The sequence below is a fragment of the Apis mellifera genome, linkage group LG14 (genome assembly GCF_003254395.2).
Source record: "Apis mellifera strain DH4 linkage group LG14, Amel_HAv3.1, whole genome shotgun sequence".
Lineage (NCBI taxonomy): Eukaryota > Metazoa > Arthropoda > Insecta > Hymenoptera > Apidae > Apis > Apis mellifera.
Genome location: NC_037651.1, coordinates 8,350,297 through 8,368,326, shown reverse-complemented (window position 1 = coordinate 8,368,326; position 18,030 = coordinate 8,350,297). Strand labels below are relative to the sequence as shown.

Here is an 18,030-nt window from a genome sequence, read left to right as displayed (position 1 = left end):
GATGGTGCAAAGAGAAGGGGGATTAAAAGGAAGGAACGGGAAAAATCTTTTTGAAACGAATCCGTTTTGAGTAAGGAATAAAGGATTGAATAAAAGACGGAGGGGAAAGGGCTCGTGTGGGGGCGTTGATAAGGAGAGGGAAAAAGGGAAATTTCCCGAAGGAGTGACCTAATAACGTATCCTCCTGACAAACTTTTGAAAGAATAATTGGACGAAAGACGAGGGATTTTAGACTTTTCCACCCAAGAGATAGATAGATGTCTTAATTGAAGGGTGGAAAAATATTAAGAAAAATTTACGATCGAGTTGGAGAAGAATTCGTGTTTCGATTTTAAGTATTTTCCAATCTTTTGGTAAAGTAAGTAAAAATCGGGATAAAATTAAGTAACGCGAAGAATCGAGGGGAAAAGGGAGGGGAATTTGGTGGATTGCGAATGAGAGAAAGAATAGAAAGAACAACTGGGTGTTCTACGATGCGTAAACTGAAGCTTTTATATTTTGTTTCTTTGCTCGTTTGACCGATTTTCGCGATACTTTACACTCTGTTTAAGTCGGATAAAAACAATGGCGGAGGACTTGTTTAAAAAAATTGAAACCCGCTCGTTCCTCGTGCATCTTCTTTCTTCCCTCTTCCCTTTTTTCCCCCCCTCTCTTTCTTTTTCTTTCGTCTCGCACGAAAAAGAGCCAACAGAGTCCTCCCAAGGTGTCTGCAAAAAAATAGAAAAGAGGAACTGAAACTAATGGTTGTCCCATGGGGATGAAGGAGGGGAAGAAGAAGAAGAAGAAAAAAAAAGGAATTATCCCGCTTTTGTAACGAGATCTCTTTTCATTTGAAACTGCTTTGGGTGGTGCTTTGCAACTTTGACAAAGGGGATTTAACAAAATAAATGCCATCCTCGATTTTGCAAAATTAAACTACTCGCTCTAACAACATCACTGGTGAAATTAGAAGCTTGAGCTTGTTGTTGAAATTTGTAAATTTTCGTGTTTTTCCTTTTTTTTTTCATTCTTTCTTTCTTTTTTTATTAAACGCTCAAACGCGTTTAAAAAAAAAATTATGAATTTCAAACGACACACGAGTAAAAACTAAAAATTTGTTCCACGAATCGAGAAAAAAGCTTCCTCCTCGTCGCAATCGGATCGGGAAAAACAAACTTCAACGACAAAAGTGCGATACTCGTTAATAAACAAAGTTAAACACTTTTTTTTTTTTTCCCCCACGCTTCAGAATTATTATTTCATCCACGCTTCAAAATTCATTCGACGCGCTAACGAGCACATCCCTCTCGGGTGATTTCAACGCTTGGGACATCCGTACATCCCGTATCGATCTTATAATATTAATAATTGATAAGTCTTCGAAACCATCTTCCTTTATTCGAACGAACGAGAAAAAGGAAAAACAACAACAGTTCAAAAATGGGATTTTTTCTTCGAAAGAAAATGAATCCAGACGGATGATCCTCACCGTACGGTTGATCTTAAGGGAGAAAATCGAGCTCGTTTCGATTACTGTGCTCGTTCTCTCGATCAAGGTCGACCTGATCCATCAAGTGGAGGACAGCGCTGAAACGATTGACGGACGAGGCTGGCCGATGATAGTCGGGGGGCGATCGTTTCCCGTATCGGCCACCCCAAACGAATCGGTCTATCCTCGGCACCTCCACCTCCACCAACTTTGCCAATCGCGATTTGCTCGCCGCGTCCACTCCTGCGTCCTCGCTGCGTCCGTACCTCCCCCCCGACACGTAGAACGAATCTGCAATTAACACGTTATATTTGTAATCGCGAATGAATCTTCGAGGGATTTGATCAGTTTCTTCATTATTTTTGGATTAAAAAAAAAAAAGATCGAAGAAAGATTTTGATTAAATTTCGATCTTTCCAATCTTTTCGTAGAATATTATATTTTTGAACTCGTCACGATTGTGTCACGTTAAATCATGTATCATTCCCTGGACACAAAAATGTGTCCTTGCATATTTAAAAGTCTAATTTTCTTGTTACAATGGACAAGTGGGACGAGTCAAACAAGATACAAAGTAGTAAAAGTAAAAGCTTGACTAAAAGAAAGAAAAAAAAGAAAAGAAGAAAATGATGAATTTAATATATTGATTAAATAGAATAGAGATCGTTCCATCTATTCTACATCTGTACATGATAAGATTATTTTAGATTTTGATTAAACAAGTTCGTCGAGATATTTCGATATTTTTTTCTAAATAACGCAAGCTTCATTTACATATATTTATCTGAGAAATTGAAACAAGTTACATTAAAACCATACTCGACGATTGGGAACAAAAAAATGTGCCGAGTCCGAGCATTCGATAGTTAAATTGGATCCGCGTTTAAAAAACTCTTCCTTTCGGGTTTAATTTGCCGTAAAATTTTTTATATAATTTTACAATTTCCTTTTGCCGTCCAAGATCTATGGCTAATTACCGTCGAGGTATCGAAAGGGTATTCTTGGAAAAATAACAATTATTATTAACACAAACGATATTTCCTTCCTGACTTATCGTTGCGATAAAACGAACGAACGAATTGTCCGTGGAGGAGGATCGAAACGAGAGGTTTCTGTAATTGAAATCGAAAAAAAAAAAAAAAGAAAAAGAACTCGATTGCGATCAATTATCGCGCACCATGGACGGGGAAAGAGGATGGAGAAAGAGGGAGAGAAAAAAACCTATAATCCATATTGGAGTAAAATTTCAAATTTTCGAAACGCGGAAAGATCGGGTGGCTGGAAATCGGAAACGGATAAATGAAGGCAATCGTGCTGCTCGGAACAACCAGGTTTCTCGTCGGAGAATCGAACGCGTGGAACGTAAAGCTATGAAAATAGGTTGGAAAATTAAAGCTTTCGCTCTTTTAACGAATCACGGGTGAACCGCGATGGGAAACAGGATACGAGTTGATCAACGGTTTATAATTATCAAACGAAATATCGGAGTAGGTGGGACGTTCCGTTAATTAATCAGACGAATCGAATTAACCAGCTCGATAACTATCCATTGATAGAGAACGAAAAAACGAACGGTAAAACTAACATACGGATGGATTTCTATCCTTTCCAATATATATATATATATATAATTAATTTTCGCTCACCTGTACGCGGCTCTTGCCGTTTTCCATACCGGCCCTGGATGTAGAACTTTTGCTGGGACGCGACCAGCGTTAAAACAGCACTCGTGATCCACAAACACAGCACGATCTCCACGCCACCGAAACACGGTACCAGTTGCATCTTCCTACCCCGCCAATTCATCCTCCTGCCTGCAAAAACAATACAATATCCTTCCAATATTTCCTTCGTCCCTCCTCCTCCTCCTCCTTCTCTTCTCTTCTCTTCGACTCAATTTTTTACCTCCTTCGAGTCTCACAGTCTCGATCTTTCTGTTTCACGAAATATTCCAGAAACGAAGAGATTATTTATTTATCTTTTTTTATAACTATTCCCTCATCGTTCCGTGTAACGATCGACGCGAGAAAAAAAAAAGAAAGAAAAAAGAAATATGTATTGTATATATATATATTCTTTGGTTCGAAACGAGGGAAGTTCGAAGAGGGGAGGAAGTTTGACGAGCGAGTGCTCGACTTCGCCGACCGAGAGTGGAGAACGAGGAAGGGTTGGAGGGTTGGAGAGGGGGGAGGGGCGGAGGAGGAAAAAGTACTGGACAGCGTAGGATTTGATTTGTTGAAAATACTGATGTTTTCGGGCACGTTCTCGAGAAAGGGAAATACGTCCCTTTGTCGGGGTTGGCGCGGGATGAGGCGACACGATGTGAAAGCAACTGCGATGTACCATGATCCGTGAAACGCTTTATATAGCCGCTCCCAACCACCCACGAAGTGTTGAGGCACCCCTAACGGCGACCAATAGCGGGACGGCACACACACACACCGGGTGCCCTCTCCTTCCCCCCCTCCTTATTCCATGATAATTTTCATTTTGTTTTTACACTTGTTGCAAATTGAACCGTGTAATGGCGGTATAATGACGCCGAATGCATTACGACGACTTCGACTCTCCCACGCAAACGTTTCGATTCGACATCGACTGGTTGATTCTTTCTTCTCTTCTCTTCTCTTCTCTTCTCTTCTCTTTTTCTTTTTTCTCTTTCTTTTTTCTTTTGAGGGGAGACGGAGGGGGGAGGGGGAAATTGGGTGTTCGTGACTCGATGGGAGGAACGGCGAGGAAAGGGAGAGGGGATGGGGGTAATTTTTTTTTAAGAATGTTGCCGAAAACGTGCCTCTTTTCTCGATCCTTAATTCCGTTAGAATTAGAATTTTCGATGAAGTAATAAAATGGGAGGGGATTTTAAAAGGAGGATTTTAATTTTCCTCCCCCTTTTTTAAAAAGTAGCAAGGGGGATAATTTGATTAATATTTGAAAATGTACGTGGCCAGGAAGAAAATTCTTTAGTGATTAAATAACTTTCGGAAATTGGAGAGTACACATAACATCACAACTCGAAACTCTTGTTGAAAATCATTCATAATTCAAGGAGGCAACGTTTAAGTTAGAGAATCGATTGAAATTAAAATATTACTACGACGTTTCAATCCTTTGAATCTTTTCGAGGAAGCTCGGCAATTATCATAATTTATTCACGAAAACGATAGATTCGAATTATTTTTTTTTACTTTATCGATAAAAGAAGAATAATTTAATTTATAACGAATACCGCAGAATTGTTGAAAACTTTCAGAAAATCCAATATCTAAAATCCAGGAAGAATCGAACGATAATTCCATCTATTATTCCCTTTCTTCCTTCCTTCCTTCCTTTCCTTTCCTTTCCTTTCTTCTTTTTATTTAAATTACAGAAGAACACGGCTGCTCCAACTTAAATTTCGCTCCACATTGTCCACAAAGTCCCGATCAGGAATCTAGTAGAATCGAGCGCAGCGCTCGTAAAAGGGAGCACTATATGAAACGAAAAACGAGAGAGAGAGAGAGAGAAGAAACCACCACTGTTCTCCGTGGAACACGCGTGCTCTTTATTCGCCGACTGTCGTCAATGCAATCTTGATAGCCCGGAAACCAACATAGCTGCTCGTTCCCCGCTTCAAAAGGTGGTCATTTACGAGCAAAAGGGAGTGCACCGATAGCCGATCGATTTTTAAAAGACGTACAGACGCACAACACATATGAAACTGCACTCCTTACCGTACAATGATCGGCAGTTGAACGTTGTTACTTGACGCGTTTGCGAACACAGGCAAGTATCGTTAAGTTTCTGATCGATCGAAACATCCGTCATAAAGTCTAAAATTAATTAAATATACTGTAATATACTTTAGAAATATATTAGTTGTTGTTATTAGAACGTTGTTATTAGAAGAAAAAAGAGATCGCCTTATTACTTGGAAGATAATTTTTATCGTTAATGGTAAATTGTTTCTTTTTAGGTTAGAAAACTTATGAAAACTTGATATCGTTCTTAAATGGTATAAAAAGAAGAAAGAAAGAAAAAGAAAAAGAGAGGAGAAAGGAGAATTATAAATTATTGCTATTGCAACATTGATCTTTTTCATAATACAATTATTATTATTACATTTAATGCGATCTGCTAATTATTTGTAAACCGTTTCTCAGCTAAGATTCGGTGGAGGAATAAAACGCGTGAAAGGAAACTCTCTGTATTTATCCGTGGCAGCATTAGCGGAGAATTAAGGAAAAGCTAGGTTGACGAATTAGAAAATCTCCACGATGGGACAGTTCTCCCGATTTCCAGCTTGATTAACATTACCAAGATCGAAACCATCCTGGACGCGTCGGTCTCGGATTTTTATCTTCGCCAACTTGTGTATATCCTCGCAATCGGCAAATGGCATTCGGATGGCAAAAGATGCGAGGATAGGAAATGATTGCGGCACTTGTTGCACCACTTGTCCTCGCAATATATCTCCTCGGTTTATTTCTCGAATCGGGATTTCAATTCTATTTTTAAATTGCCAAGAACGGGTTGGGTAAAGTGTTAATTTTTTAATACCTTATATAAACTATTAAGGGAATTCTTTCTTAAAATTTTTTTCAGGAATAAATTATATAAGAATTGAAAGTTTTCTTAAGATTAAGGAGTTATTTATTAACAAATGATTTTTCAAACTTTCGAAATATGAATATTTTTTTACCGGAAAAGAAAATTAAGAAAATTTGAGAAACTTTTGTTAAAAAATTTCCTTCTGTTACTGAGAAGATAAAGAAAACCGTGGTAAAAACTTGGGACGATGTTCCTTGCGTTGATTTTCACGAAATGGCATAATACGTAAAAGGAAAAATTTAGATCGAATAGGCTTTTGTTGAAAATTTTAAGATCGATAAGTTAGACAAGGAGAATAAATAATGAGACAAAGACAGAGATAGGATAAAAATATTGAAATCAGCGCCATCTTCAGAGTGCCGCAAATGAAACTCGTATATAAAGGACAGAGAATAATAAAAGAAGGATAGAAATAGTATAAGAAATGATCGCTAGCGTCATCTCTTGAATACCAAAGATATCTTTTAATGAAAGATGGTCCATGAGATGGCGTTCGTATTCAATTCTTACCATACTTTACCTTTAGAGTTTATAATCATTTGTGATAGTTCGCTTCGTACTCGAGAGATGACGCTAAAGGCTAATTCTTATTCTATTTTCTATCCTTTTCTTGCTATTTTCTGTCCTTTATATACGAGTTTCATTTGCGGCACTCTGAAGATGGCGCTGATTTCAATATTTTTATCCTATCTCTGTCTTTGTCCCATTATTTATTTTCCTTGTCTAACTTATTAATAAAAATTCTTAATCGAAATTTATTCGATCACGTTTTATTATGTTTTATTCTATTTCGTAAAAAAATGTAAATACAAAATTTTTTTTTTATTAAAAATATAAAATATAATAATAAAAAAAAAGAATTAAATATTTTATTTAATAATTTGATTTATTCAATAAATTTACTGAAATATACAATAATTTATAATTGATTATCATTATTTTATTATTATAAATATATTTATAAAATTATTAGACGATATAATAATTTGCTTAAAAATAATATACAACGATGCAAAATAAAAAATACGATACAATTTTTTTAAATTGATAATACTGATTGAAAGAAATGTTAATAAATCTTTTTGATTTTTCTCAATATATTATATTCTACTTTTATCTCGTTTTCATCTAAGTCGACAAGGTGAAAATAATAAAAATGCTAGATAATTTGATTCTTTATATTAAAAAAATTTTTCTATATATTAACGGAAATTATTATTACTTTAATTTTTATATTATCTTGCAAAATCTTGGATCGATAATTTAATAAAATCTGCAAATTATGAAATATATATATTAATCTTAATTCTTAACACCTAATTTAGAATATGTTATGAAATATAACATGCAATATATGTATGTATATTTCGTGTTCTATATCTTATCTATTCTAATTATCTATAATTTTATGATTTATGCTATTTAATGTACAAATGTTAAAAATAATTTTTATAAATTTATCTATTCTATTCAATGATACCTGAAATTAGCTATGACCAATGGCTACTTTCTGCTTACAAATTAGTAAATTAAAGAATCGATAGTTTCGAATGGATTTTACATTTATATACATACAAGATAAAAGGTAATTAATTTCGTGTGAAAATAATTATGCCTTCTCGAGGCGAAGATATACTTAAAGGCTTTCAAGTGTATCCTTTTTTTTTTAAATAACAAAATTATAATCCTATTGCAAATAAATTACACAATTAATCGTGGCATTTTATAGGTTAAAGTCAGTTTATCATGAAAAATCTTACGTATCTTATTGATAGTATTAATTTATAATTTATAATATTTCTTAACTATTATTTATCACAGAAATTGGATGAATTTACGAGATGCCGATAGTGGTAAAATATTATGGCAAGGTAACGAAGATTTGTAAGTATATTATAACCTATATAATAACGCTGCAATGATATAATCTTTAAATTAACTTTGAAATTTATTATACAAAGATCTGTCCCAGAAATCGAACATGAAGCGAGAGTACCTAAAAAGATTTTAAAATGTCGTGCAGTTTCACGAGAAATTAATTTTAGTTCTGCAGAACCAATGGAAAGATTTAGGTTAGAACAGAAAGTGTTGTTTAAAGGTAGATGTTTGGAAGAATGGTTCTTCGAATTTGGATTTGTTATACCTAATAGTACTAATACATGGCAAAGTTTGATCCAAGCTGCTCCAGAAAGTCAAATGATGCCTGCTAATGTTTTAAAGTAAATATATACAATATATTATTATACTTTTCTATTTTGAAATCATTTATCATTAATTAATCTTTTTTATTTTTATTTAGTGGAAATGTTGTGATAGAGACAAAATTTTTTGACGATGATTTATTGGTCTCTACCAGTAAGGTACGCCTTTTTTATGTCTGAATGTTTTGTCCTACGTTGATATGACATGGGTCCAACTAATGTGTTTCAATATATACACGTGAGATGGAATACTGAAGATGATAACAATTTTGAAGTTCATATTGAACATTTTACTTCATGCACCTACTGTGATATGCACTATGCTGAATATATTTTCTCACATTTCCATGAATAAAACAAATAGCATATTTTCAGTTTTCTATAAGCTTAACAAAGAGTTGTTATTGTGGTAATGCTTGAACAATGAGATGTGCACTTTTAAGGCACGATATATATATATATCTTTATTTAAGTCTGAATAGATCTAGCAAATTTTGTACATATTGTAATACACTACACTGATCTAATAAAAAAAAAAAATCTAACAAAATTTATTGTTTGACAATATATTCTTTTTTTGCCTTTTCATTTTTTTTTTTGTAAAATAAAAATTATAAATTATATATATATTTCGATATATTAACTGAAAATGATCTTAATGCAACAAGTAAATTATCGAATTATTGTATGTTCAAAATCTTTTCTTTTTTTTTTTTTTTTTTTTAAATTAACTGCAAATATAATTTCACTTTACGATTTGATATTTCTAATATCAAATGAAATAATCGGTTACATATAATCGTGCGTATATTAATTACTTATGAAACAGTTAATGAATACATGATAAAAACTAGATATACCGTTTTTTTACACTCATGCTATTGATTCGTGGTGTATAAGCAATACATTTTTGAGGCTTCACTACCCCTCTTGAGAGAGTTCATGTTGAATATACTCTATCCCCTACCCTATCTACGTCGTACAGGTGTAAGGAAAAAAAAAAGAGGAAAAGAGAAAAGAAATAGCAGAGTTGCGGAGTCGCTGTGGTACCCACACGAACTTCTCAACCTGTAGTGATTCAATTACCATTAGCCTATTCTTCACTCACTCAGTCTACCATCAGCCTCATTTATTTGGTGTTTTAATTAATTAAACGACGGAAGCCAAATATTACAATGGATTTAAAGGAAGAAGACGAAAGTGCGAACGAAAATGGTAGACAACTATTTTTAGTGGGTGCACCGCGTGATCCTCTAGTGTCCACTGGAGCGATCGTTGCTTCTGCTGGAGCACCAGATGAGATCAACTCTGCAGGAGATCTACAGTCGACTGCTCTAGCTGGTCTGATAGGCGCTCAATCTTCCTCAGTTTGCTTTCCTACAAAATTCTGTAAGTGCACCCTGCCACCCCAGACCTGATTTAATTAACTGCCACTCTCTACCTGTCGGCTCGTAAGTTGGGGCAGTCCTCAATTAAATTATTGCTAAATGCATTAAGCGAATCGCCAGCCCTTGTTTTAAATAGAGTTAGTGGTAATCGGTTTAAAAGTTATGAATCATTTTATACCATATTTTAAATTTATCGCGATTAAATGCAGTGAGAAATCAGCATGTGAACTGCGAATCAACACATTAATTTATAATGTTTTAGCGACATGTTATGCTTCGTTTTAAAGTGAATAAATCACGCTATATTCGTGACATCGTATATTGATGAAAATATATTTGATAATATTGATCAGTATAATATTTTATTTTTATAGCGTATGATTTTTCATCAAGTCCGGGAAGTGAAGATAGGCAATCAACTGGAGTCGGTAAAAGAAAACAGCGCAGATATCGTACCACGTTCACGAACTTTCAATTGGAAGAATTGGAAAGAGCATTTCAAAAAACGCATTATCCTGATGTATTTTTTAGAGAAGAACTTGCTCTCCGTATTCAATTGACAGAAGCCAGAGTACAGGTAATAGCTATATTCTATTGTTCCAAAAAATACGATCGATAATAATTATCAAGTTCGATAACTTTTTTATAGGTATGGTTTCAAAATAGAAGAGCAAAATGGCGAAAACAAGAGAAACAATGTAAAGTAACCACTCACTTGACTTCGCATTTGCCACCTTCTGAATGCCAAGAAGTACAACAGCAGCAACAGCAGCAACAATCAGATCATTTGTTATTGGAACCACCATTAGGTAGCCCACCACCCATATATCTTGGCATGGAATGGGCAGGATTTTCACCATATAGTAACACAGCTACTGCATCATCTCTTGTGGTTAATAGTATGAATAAGCCATTAGAATCAGAGGCGGATGATAATCCTTTGCTGGATCCAGAATTGTTGCAACTAAAAACTCCACGTTCCTAATAGTACCAACCCAAATCTATGCTGTAGTGTAACTCATTAATAATATTCCTTATATTATATAATATTTTTAAAGAGCAAAGTGTCTGATGCAAACAATTCTTTGCAATGTCACTTGAATCTCACCATGTATCGTGCAATATATGGCCATCAAAAGTATTATATACATTATCACCAGTTTTATAACTGGTATTTTATAATTTAAAAAAATAAGGGACCAAAAACTTCTATCATCACTATTAAATAACGAGATAAAAATTAGAATTCAAACATATTTAAAGTATTGTTATATAGATTTTGTAAAAATATATCGATTTGTTTTTCTTCATATGGATTCAATGAATCTCGAGTAGTTATAATAATATAATGTTATAATAAAATCAGAAATTAAATTTTTACTCTTGGGAAACTAATGAAACTGTCCCAGCATAAAATAGTAACATCATCTTTATTCCGTGCACATATATTACAAGTCATTGAATCAACTAAGTTATTAATCGGTCAATTTAGGAGCAAGAAAGCAATTCAGGATGCTTTCTTTGATCTTTCAAACGAGAGATTTGATAATTAAATATTATTACTGATAAAATTATCATTTTTTCCAATTATAGAAATGTATTTAATTAGATAAAATTTTGAGTATTTAATCATCTTATTAAAAGTTACCAAAAGTATGATATTATGAATGATCACAAAGCACCCTGAATAAAATAAATTAATGATTGTGTCAGGTGGTACGATAAAATCATGCGACGTACGAATACTCATCTGCATTATTTGGCGTACGTTCAATATATTGTTTATCTATAAGAGCTTCGATGCATTTTTTGATCATGCTGATTGATGGTGCAAATGTAACCTTAGATTGACTTAGTACCTGGAAAAACATTATTACATTCAATTGAATTGTTTAACTTAATTCGCACGTATTGATGTTAAAATAAAATCTCACCTCTTGTACAAGTTGATTATGTCTCAAAACCTTACGACTCTTCATAATACGAACTATAGCTGCTTGCAGGTACAATTTTCGATCATCGTCAACACTGCGATGAGTAGTTTCAACATCATGACATTCGTGCGGCACATCCCGTTGTAATGTACCAGTTATACGGAATTTCGTTCTTTTATTATAATAATCGAAATTGAGCGACAAAATTGTATCTTCCTCCAATTCTCCATCTGTTGATTTTTTTAAAATTTTACAATCAACCAAACTGGTTGCATGTTTAACTAATTGATCATGTGATAAGCGTAATGATGCGGCAGCTTCTCTGCATTGTATCGAATCACAATGTTCGAAAAGAAGTAGCAGTGCCATTTGGTATGTTTGTACAGTTACCAAATAAGGTTTTTTTAAATAATTGAACTTGAGTTCGCCTTGACAAAGGTGATGTAACCAAGTAAGTTTCCGTCCGTTAAATTGCGCGTGATAAAAAGTTTCGAATGCCTGTATAGACTTTTCTAATTGTTGAGGAATATCGAACGGTCCTGAAGATGGTGGTAAACCTAATGGCCAAGCACCTGCTTGTAACACATACACTACAAAACCGATGCCTAATTGATTTTCTCTATCCCCTTCTCGTAAGCTTGTTGTAAACTTGGCATTCAAGTCGGCTGAAACGGACATATCGGTGAACATCCGATGTAACTTATTCGTGAATTCATAACCACAAGCTTGTTTTAAACGATCAATCATTGATTCTTCGGCATCCATTGATTGTGATTGTTGGTGTATTAATCTCTTTGCCAACATTCGTGCATAAAATTTCTGAAAAACATCCTTATCGTCAACATATTTAAACACAGTAATACACTGTGCTAGTTTTTCTTCTACTTCTCCCTCTGATGCAGCCTTGGCAGATTTTTTTAACAGAGAATCGCAGTATTTAGCAAGCTAAATTAAAATATTAGACATGGAATAAAAAATGAATAAATTGCACTAGAATATAACAATTTAAGAAACTTACTAGTTCAGGTGCTCTAGCTGGTTGCCGTGGAACAGGCCTATGATTCACAACAATCGAACAAGCTTTATCAAGAGCAGTTACAAAAGCTTGATCACCCCTAAATACATCTTTAATCAATTCCGAATATTTACGATGTACATCCAGCATAGTTTCCACAAACTGTGTGTGTATCTATATTATCGTATTCAATAAATAATAAAGTAATATTGCGCAAAATATAATTATTTGATCTATACGTGTCTTACATTTTCTCCTTGTAAAGAACCAATTGCTTGTAATCCTTGTTGAGTGATGTGCTGAGTAAATTTTTGTACAAGTACTGCCAAACCTGAAGGTAATGGCCTTAACAATGGATAAAGAAGAATTAAGTCCCTTTTACGTTCATTGTCTATCATATTTTTTCCTTCTGAATGAAGCCACGCTACGTGCGTAGCAATCATTTTTTCTTCACAGCATTGTCTCACCTACAATATATCACTATTAAACAATCGACTATTTTAACTTAATATATATATACATATATATATATGTACAATTAATTTGATATATGCACATTAAAGTAAAAGCATACTTTAGGCACAGAACTTGTGTGAAGAAATTTATGGGCACGAAGTTCCTCTTGAATAAGTCGCCACGTTACTCGTTCCATATAATGCGTTACATCCGATTTTTGAAGTAATTCGGCTGCTTCTCTCATATAAAATTCTCCACTAGCTTCAAGAAAAGGTGTTTCAAAAATTTCTTGATACATCTAAAAGAAAATACACTACATAAAATAGTTTTGCAAAACATGTGCATATTAAAAAAAAATGAAATAATATAACAAAGATCATTTACATCTACTTGTCCTTTCATCTTATATTCCTCAACTCGAACAAAACTCTGTATCACACCACAAATAACTTCTGTACTTGCTGTGGGAGATGTACCAACTCTATCTGCATGAATATTTTCTAAGAGGAGAGACACAAGTTGCTTTCTTAATGGTGTGATCATTCTTGTTTTCCAAATATCTAAACCTAACTCTCCTATTTCCATTTGTTCTTGGCAATCGACGACCGTAGCGGAAGACATGCCATAAATCAGTTCTGCCTCCGAAAGCTTTTGTTTTTTAATATGTTGTTGATTCAAATATAAGTACAAGCGATGCAAATAATTAATGCCTTGTGAATATTCTGTCCAGGCTTGATGATATGCCTGCAATAAGCTAGATTCACCTTGGGCACGAACCTTTGTTAATAATTGGAAGACATGATTGTCTAGAAATCTTTTTGTCTCACAATATAATTGATCGGCAAGTGGTTCTGGATATGCTACACATAATGAATACACATCACTGAAATAAAAAAAAGATATATATGCAAAAATATGCAATATTTTATATAATATGAAAATAATTGAAAATAATCAAAAGATATCATAAAGTACCTGAACCTATCATACCATGTTGCACGTGGAACATATGATAACGTTATTACACATTTTACAGTTTCTTGTAATGCTTCCCATGTTTGAGTAAAATCAACACGTTTAGGCTTTAGTGACATTCTTTTATAAGATCAACAGAATACTACAGACTTACAACACCAAAGAGTTAAGTATACAAATTCTATAATATAATTATCAAATCTGTAAACCTATAAAAAAAAAAACAATACCTTCAATTATAATCTCGCAATGATAAAAAAAATAATGCAAAATTTATACAATAGATAAATACACCTCAAATACAAGTCAAGGAATTAAAAAATATTAAAGCCAAGAACCTAAAATATATTCCAAAAATAATCTTAAAACTATAGACAAAGACTGAAATTATAAGTCCAAGTGTTTTGTATATCAGTGGTTTAAAAATAACATAAAAGTAAAATACATCGCGGATACATATTTATTTCATGGACATTTTAAAATTTCTTTTATTCAATCTAGCAACATGCACAATGAAAAAATTATTTCTTAGAATACTATTCTAGAGCAAGTAGATCGAGTTGATCAGCACTTAAAATAGCGTTTGTACACTTATATGAAAAGATATAAACCATTCGTAAATCATCGTAAAATGTGAACCAAAAACAATCATTTTTTGTCGCGATTGCATCTTATTATATTTTATTTTGATTAAATTTAAATGATATGCCCCTTAATTATTGAACAAATTATAAGCTGCACGTGTAAACGCGTGTTACAAACTACAGCTGACTGGTAGTATCCAGATGGTTTTCATCGAAACCACTAACCAAAAATTCGTAGAAAGAGTGATCTGTATTCTTCAAAATGTAATTGCCAATCAATTTTAATTCCTATCAAGATAAATTCTACGAAAACTCTTCTTTTCAGTAATTCGTAAATCATTCCCAGTTGCAAAATTCATGACATTTACAATGACTCGTCTTGATCGAACACATTTTTCTCTCTCTCTGTCTTTCCCTCTCTTTCTCTTTTTTTTGTTCGTTTTCCACTTTTCGTTTTCACTTTAACTATCACTTTTATAAAACGTTTACTTAAAAAAAGACTTTGAATTCACAAAAAATATAAACTTTTTTTCTATAATAGATAACGAATTAAATGCGGATCATGAAACTGCCTCAAATTTCTCAATAACATTGCAAAGCCATGTTTTTCCCCTTTGCTCTTGACTTTCTAAGATTTTGGAGGGGATGATGGAATAGGCTATCTAGAAACTCTACTCTCAGTACAAAATATACTATATTATTCTTATATAAATAATAAATTTTAATAATATCTATATTGTATTTATTTTATTTAAATAAATTGATTTTTTTTCTATTAAAAGTATTATATAAATATATCTGAATATAAAATAGTTCAAAAAGATTATTAAAATTTCAAAATGATAAAAAATTCAAGATCTTATTAATTTTTTGCACACATTTCTTAACTATATAATATCAAGAAATTATATTATGTTAAAAATAATAGTATCTAAATAGAAATATTATATGCTATTTATTATCTTTACTTATAAGAAAAACATTAATATAATGTCTTCAGTTATATGAATTTATATTTACTATATAATAAAAGAAGAAATCGAACTTCTATATATTATATATTTCATGACTTACAACTTGCGTTTTGTAATATACTTTAAAGTGCGGTAGAATTTAATTGATATTGGTAAATTTTTCAAAACTCTTTAAAAATGGTAAATATTTATTATATCAAATAATAGTTATTTTGCCATATTTCTACGAATATTTCAAATTTTAAAATATAAAATTCAAATATTTTAAACAACAATGTAAAATAAAAAAGAGGTTATGTTACTGTCAAATACATTAATGACATTGCACGTTTTACAAATTAATGTTAAAAAAATATAATTGTATTATTAATGAAAATTTTTTAATTATATATTAATAAATTTTTGAATTAATTAAAAGAAATTTAATTAAGTAAAATAAAATAAAATATTTTTATTAATTAATTCTTATAATTTTGGTTATTTGTAATTTTTTTAGAGTATTTTAGCTTATAATGGTGGAGCTATTATAGCAATGAAAGGCAAGAATTGTGTGGCAATAGCTGCTGATCGTAGATTTGGTATACAAGCACAAACCATAACATGTGATTTTCAAAAGATATTTGAAATGGGATCTCATTTGTATCTTAGCCTTCCTGGTCTTGCTACTGATACTCAAACTGTAATGGAAAAATTAAGATTTAGATTAAATCTTTATGAACTTAAAGAAAATAGAAAAATACATCCTAAAGCATTTGCATCAATGGTATCAAATTTATTATACGAAAGAAGATTTGGACCTTATTTTGTAGAACCTATCATTGCTGGATTAAATCCTAATACTTATGAACCATTTATTTGTAATATGGATTTAATAGGATGTATAAGTCCATCAAATGATTTTGTGGTTGGTGGAACATGTACTGAACAATTATATGGAATGTGTGAATCACTTTATGAACCAGATATGGAACCAGATGATCTTTTTGAAACAATTAGTCAAGCATTAGTAAATGCATGTGATAGAGATGCAATATCTGGTTGGGGTGCTATTGTTTATATAATGTTAGTTTGATTTTTATCTTTTCTTTATACACACACACACACACACACACATTATAGGATCATCATTAATTATTAATTTTTAATTACAGAGAAAAAGATAAAATTACAGTCAAGACTCTTAAAACGCGAATGGATTAAAGTATCATACATATATGTTTATATTATACATCAATATAAAATATCTTATTAAGATACATATATTGTTTAAATAAATTAATGATTTTCAATAAACGAAATTTAAAATCTCATAAGACTTATCAATTCTATTGTATATTACATATAATTCTTTTATACCTAAATTCTATTTACATCTATAGTTATTTATTATACATGCATTGATACTGTTAGGTGGCGCCATGTTTTTCTATTAAATAAGTTATAGCTTCGTTCGATCGATGTTTTGAATTTATATTGTATTTTACATATTTTAAGTATATTATTAAATGTATGTATGTAAGAAATAATTATAATGATTATTAACAAACTATGTGCAGCATTTCGACAAATAAGTATAAACACAAAAAGTATGTAAATTATCATTTCTAATTCGATATTAAACATAACCTAATATAATTTTTAAATATTATTATCGTTATATTATTATTTTAGGTAACATTATCGTAAAATATTATTCTTCATATTTATTAAAAGAATATAATAATGCAATATCTCTTCCTAATTTTTCTACAAATGCTTTAAATATAATATCTCCAAATATTAAATTTATACCAAAAACGCTTAATATAGATTTTGAAAATTCAAGAAATAATATTAAGAAAGATGAAATGCCTTTATCTAAATATATACCATCAATGGAAGAACCTTTAATAAACCAATCTATTAAACAGGATTTACCATTAATAGATACATCTTTCCAGCTTCCACCAACAGAAAATATCTTAGAAAAATTAGCTATACGTATGATAGTAATTAGAAGAAAAAAAATGAAAAAACACAAAAGAAGAAAACTGCGCAAAAAAATGAAGTTTAAATGGGCAAAAATTAGAGCAAATCGTAATGTATTGAAGGAAAAATTATTTCAAGCAGAATTAGTTACTCAAATTAAAGAGGCACACAATTTTGATCCTAAGAAATATATTGAAGGAAGACTTGCTATTTTGGATAAAGAAATATTACCCAAAACATATAGAGGTGAAATATTATCTCCAGAGATGATCAAGAAATTTATAGATGAGAAAAAAGAATATGTAAGAAAAAAACGTAATAAAATACGTTTATCAAAAATACTTGATTAAATAATATACATGTATATAACGAATAAATAATTGATAAATATATAGAAATAAATTATATTTTGATCTTTTTCATTATATTTTAATTTTCTTCATTATATACATATAAGTTTAAAAAAAACATTTAAATATT

At 31.7% G+C, this 18,030-nt stretch overlaps 6 protein-coding genes and 1 long non-coding RNA gene across 9 annotated transcripts; 5 read left to right on the top strand and 2 right to left on the bottom strand.

The window, feature by feature from the left end:
* Positions 1-469: 469 nt before the first annotated feature.
* On the bottom strand, positions 470-4,071 carry LOC100577155. Its single transcript, XM_003250494.4, has 4 exons — positions 3,374-4,071; positions 3,115-3,282; positions 1,469-1,759; positions 470-707 (listed from the first exon to the last, which is right to left on the bottom strand). Exons 2-3 carry the CDS (start codon positions 3,272-3,274, stop codon positions 1,482-1,484), a joined length of 438 nt encoding a protein of 145 aa, XP_003250542.1. The 5' UTR covers positions 3,275-3,282; positions 3,374-4,071; the 3' UTR covers positions 470-707; positions 1,469-1,481.
* Positions 4,072-5,361: 1,290 nt separating this feature from the next.
* On the top strand, positions 5,362-6,339 carry LOC102654738. 2 transcript variants are annotated; one of them, XR_003306055.1, is made up of 3 exons: positions 5,362-5,401; positions 5,608-5,976; positions 6,050-6,339. It is a non-coding gene; the product is annotated as an uncharacterized LOC102654738 (long non-coding RNA). The 2 variants fall into 2 exon arrangements; XR_001705465.2 differs by lacking the exon at positions 5,362-5,401 and having other exon boundaries at positions 5,408-5,976.
* Positions 6,340-7,350: 1,011 nt separating this feature from the next.
* Positions 7,351-8,624, top strand: LOC410525 (retinal rod rhodopsin-sensitive cGMP 3',5'-cyclic phosphodiesterase subunit delta). Its single transcript, XM_394004.7, has 4 exons — positions 7,351-7,707; positions 7,877-7,939; positions 8,017-8,274; positions 8,355-8,624. Exons 1-4 carry the CDS (start codon positions 7,667-7,669, stop codon positions 8,434-8,436), a joined length of 444 nt encoding a protein of 147 aa, XP_394004.2. The 5' UTR covers positions 7,351-7,666; the 3' UTR covers positions 8,437-8,624.
* Positions 8,625-8,853: 229 nt separating this feature from the next.
* Positions 8,854-10,917, top strand: LOC725502 (homeobox protein ARX). The gene is made up of 3 exons (XM_001121339.5): positions 8,854-9,645; positions 10,019-10,221; positions 10,294-10,917. The coding sequence occupies exons 1-3, from the start codon at positions 9,432-9,434 to the stop codon at positions 10,627-10,629; spliced, it is 753 nt and encodes a 250-aa protein (XP_001121339.1). The 5' UTR covers positions 8,854-9,431; the 3' UTR covers positions 10,630-10,917.
* Positions 10,918-11,055: 138 nt separating this feature from the next.
* Positions 11,056-15,260, bottom strand: LOC725467 (cullin-2). 2 transcript variants are annotated; one of them, XM_026445115.1, is made up of 8 exons: positions 14,834-15,260; positions 14,025-14,233; positions 13,434-13,932; positions 13,168-13,347; positions 12,842-13,060; positions 12,597-12,767; positions 11,579-12,523; positions 11,056-11,503 (listed from the first exon to the last, which is right to left on the bottom strand). In XM_026445115.1, the coding sequence occupies exons 2-8, from the start codon at positions 14,141-14,143 to the stop codon at positions 11,372-11,374; spliced, it is 2,265 nt and encodes a 754-aa protein (XP_026300900.1). In that variant the 5' UTR covers positions 14,144-14,233; positions 14,834-15,260; the 3' UTR covers positions 11,056-11,371. The 2 variants fall into 2 exon arrangements, with proteins under 2 accessions (XP_026300900.1, XP_026300901.1); XM_026445116.1 differs by having other exon boundaries at positions 14,040-14,233.
* A 364-nt stretch (positions 15,261-15,624) lies between these two features.
* On the top strand, positions 15,625-16,840 carry LOC552579 (proteasome subunit beta type-3). Its single transcript, XM_624955.6, has 3 exons — positions 15,625-15,762; positions 16,079-16,644; positions 16,734-16,840. Exons 1-3 carry the CDS (start codon positions 15,760-15,762, stop codon positions 16,780-16,782), a joined length of 618 nt encoding a protein of 205 aa, XP_624958.3. The 5' UTR covers positions 15,625-15,759; the 3' UTR covers positions 16,783-16,840.
* Positions 16,841-16,995: 155 nt separating this feature from the next.
* Positions 16,996-17,957, top strand: LOC107965473. Its single transcript, XM_016916020.2, has 2 exons — positions 16,996-17,168; positions 17,254-17,957. Exons 1-2 carry the CDS (start codon positions 17,114-17,116, stop codon positions 17,898-17,900), a joined length of 702 nt encoding a protein of 233 aa, XP_016771509.1. The 5' UTR covers positions 16,996-17,113; the 3' UTR covers positions 17,901-17,957.
* The last annotated feature ends 73 nt before the right edge of the window (positions 17,958-18,030 follow it).

Coding starts and splice junctions, on each gene's coding strand:
- LOC100577155 (XM_003250494.4), bottom strand. CDS start 3,274: ATGAATTGGCGGGGTAGGAAGATGCAACTGGTACCGTGTTTCGGTGGC. Junction 1,760..3,114: donor ACGGCAAGAGCCGCGTACAG/GTGAGCGAAAAT, acceptor TGTTAATTGCAG/ATTCGTTCTACGTGTCGGGG.
- LOC410525 (XM_394004.7), top strand. CDS start 7,667: ATGCCTTCTCGAGGCGAAGATATACTTAAAGGCTTTCAAGT. Junction 7,708..7,876: donor ATACTTAAAGGCTTTCAAGT/GTATCCTTTTTT, acceptor TATTTATCACAG/AAATTGGATGAATTTACGAG. Junction 7,940..8,016: donor TGGCAAGGTAACGAAGATTT/GTAAGTATATTA, acceptor TATTATACAAAG/ATCTGTCCCAGAAATCGAAC.
- LOC725502 (XM_001121339.5), top strand. CDS start 9,432: ATGGATTTAAAGGAAGAAGACGAAAGTGCGAACGAAAATGGTAGACAA. Junction 9,646..10,018: donor TTGCTTTCCTACAAAATTCT/GTAAGTGCACCC, acceptor TTATTTTTATAG/CGTATGATTTTTCATCAAGT. Junction 10,222..10,293: donor TGACAGAAGCCAGAGTACAG/GTAATAGCTATA, acceptor ACTTTTTTATAG/GTATGGTTTCAAAATAGAAG.
- LOC725467 (XM_026445115.1), bottom strand. CDS start 14,143: ATGTCACTAAAGCCTAAACGTGTTGATTTTACTCAAACATGGGAAGCA. Junction 13,933..14,024: donor ACATGGTATGATAGGTTCAG/GTACTTTATGAT, acceptor TTTTTATTTCAG/TGATGTGTATTCATTATGTG. Junction 13,061..13,167: donor ACACAAGTTCTGTGCCTAAA/GTATGCTTTTAC, acceptor GATATATTGTAG/GTGAGACAATGCTGTGAAGA.
- LOC552579 (XM_624955.6), top strand. Junction 16,645..16,733: donor GGTGCTATTGTTTATATAAT/GTTAGTTTGATT, acceptor TTTTAATTACAG/AGAAAAAGATAAAATTACAG.
- LOC107965473 (XM_016916020.2), top strand. CDS start 17,114: ATGATTATTAACAAACTATGTGCAGCATTTCGACAAATAAGTATAAAC. Junction 17,169..17,253: donor AATAAGTATAAACACAAAAA/GTATGTAAATTA, acceptor TTATTATTTTAG/GTAACATTATCGTAAAATAT.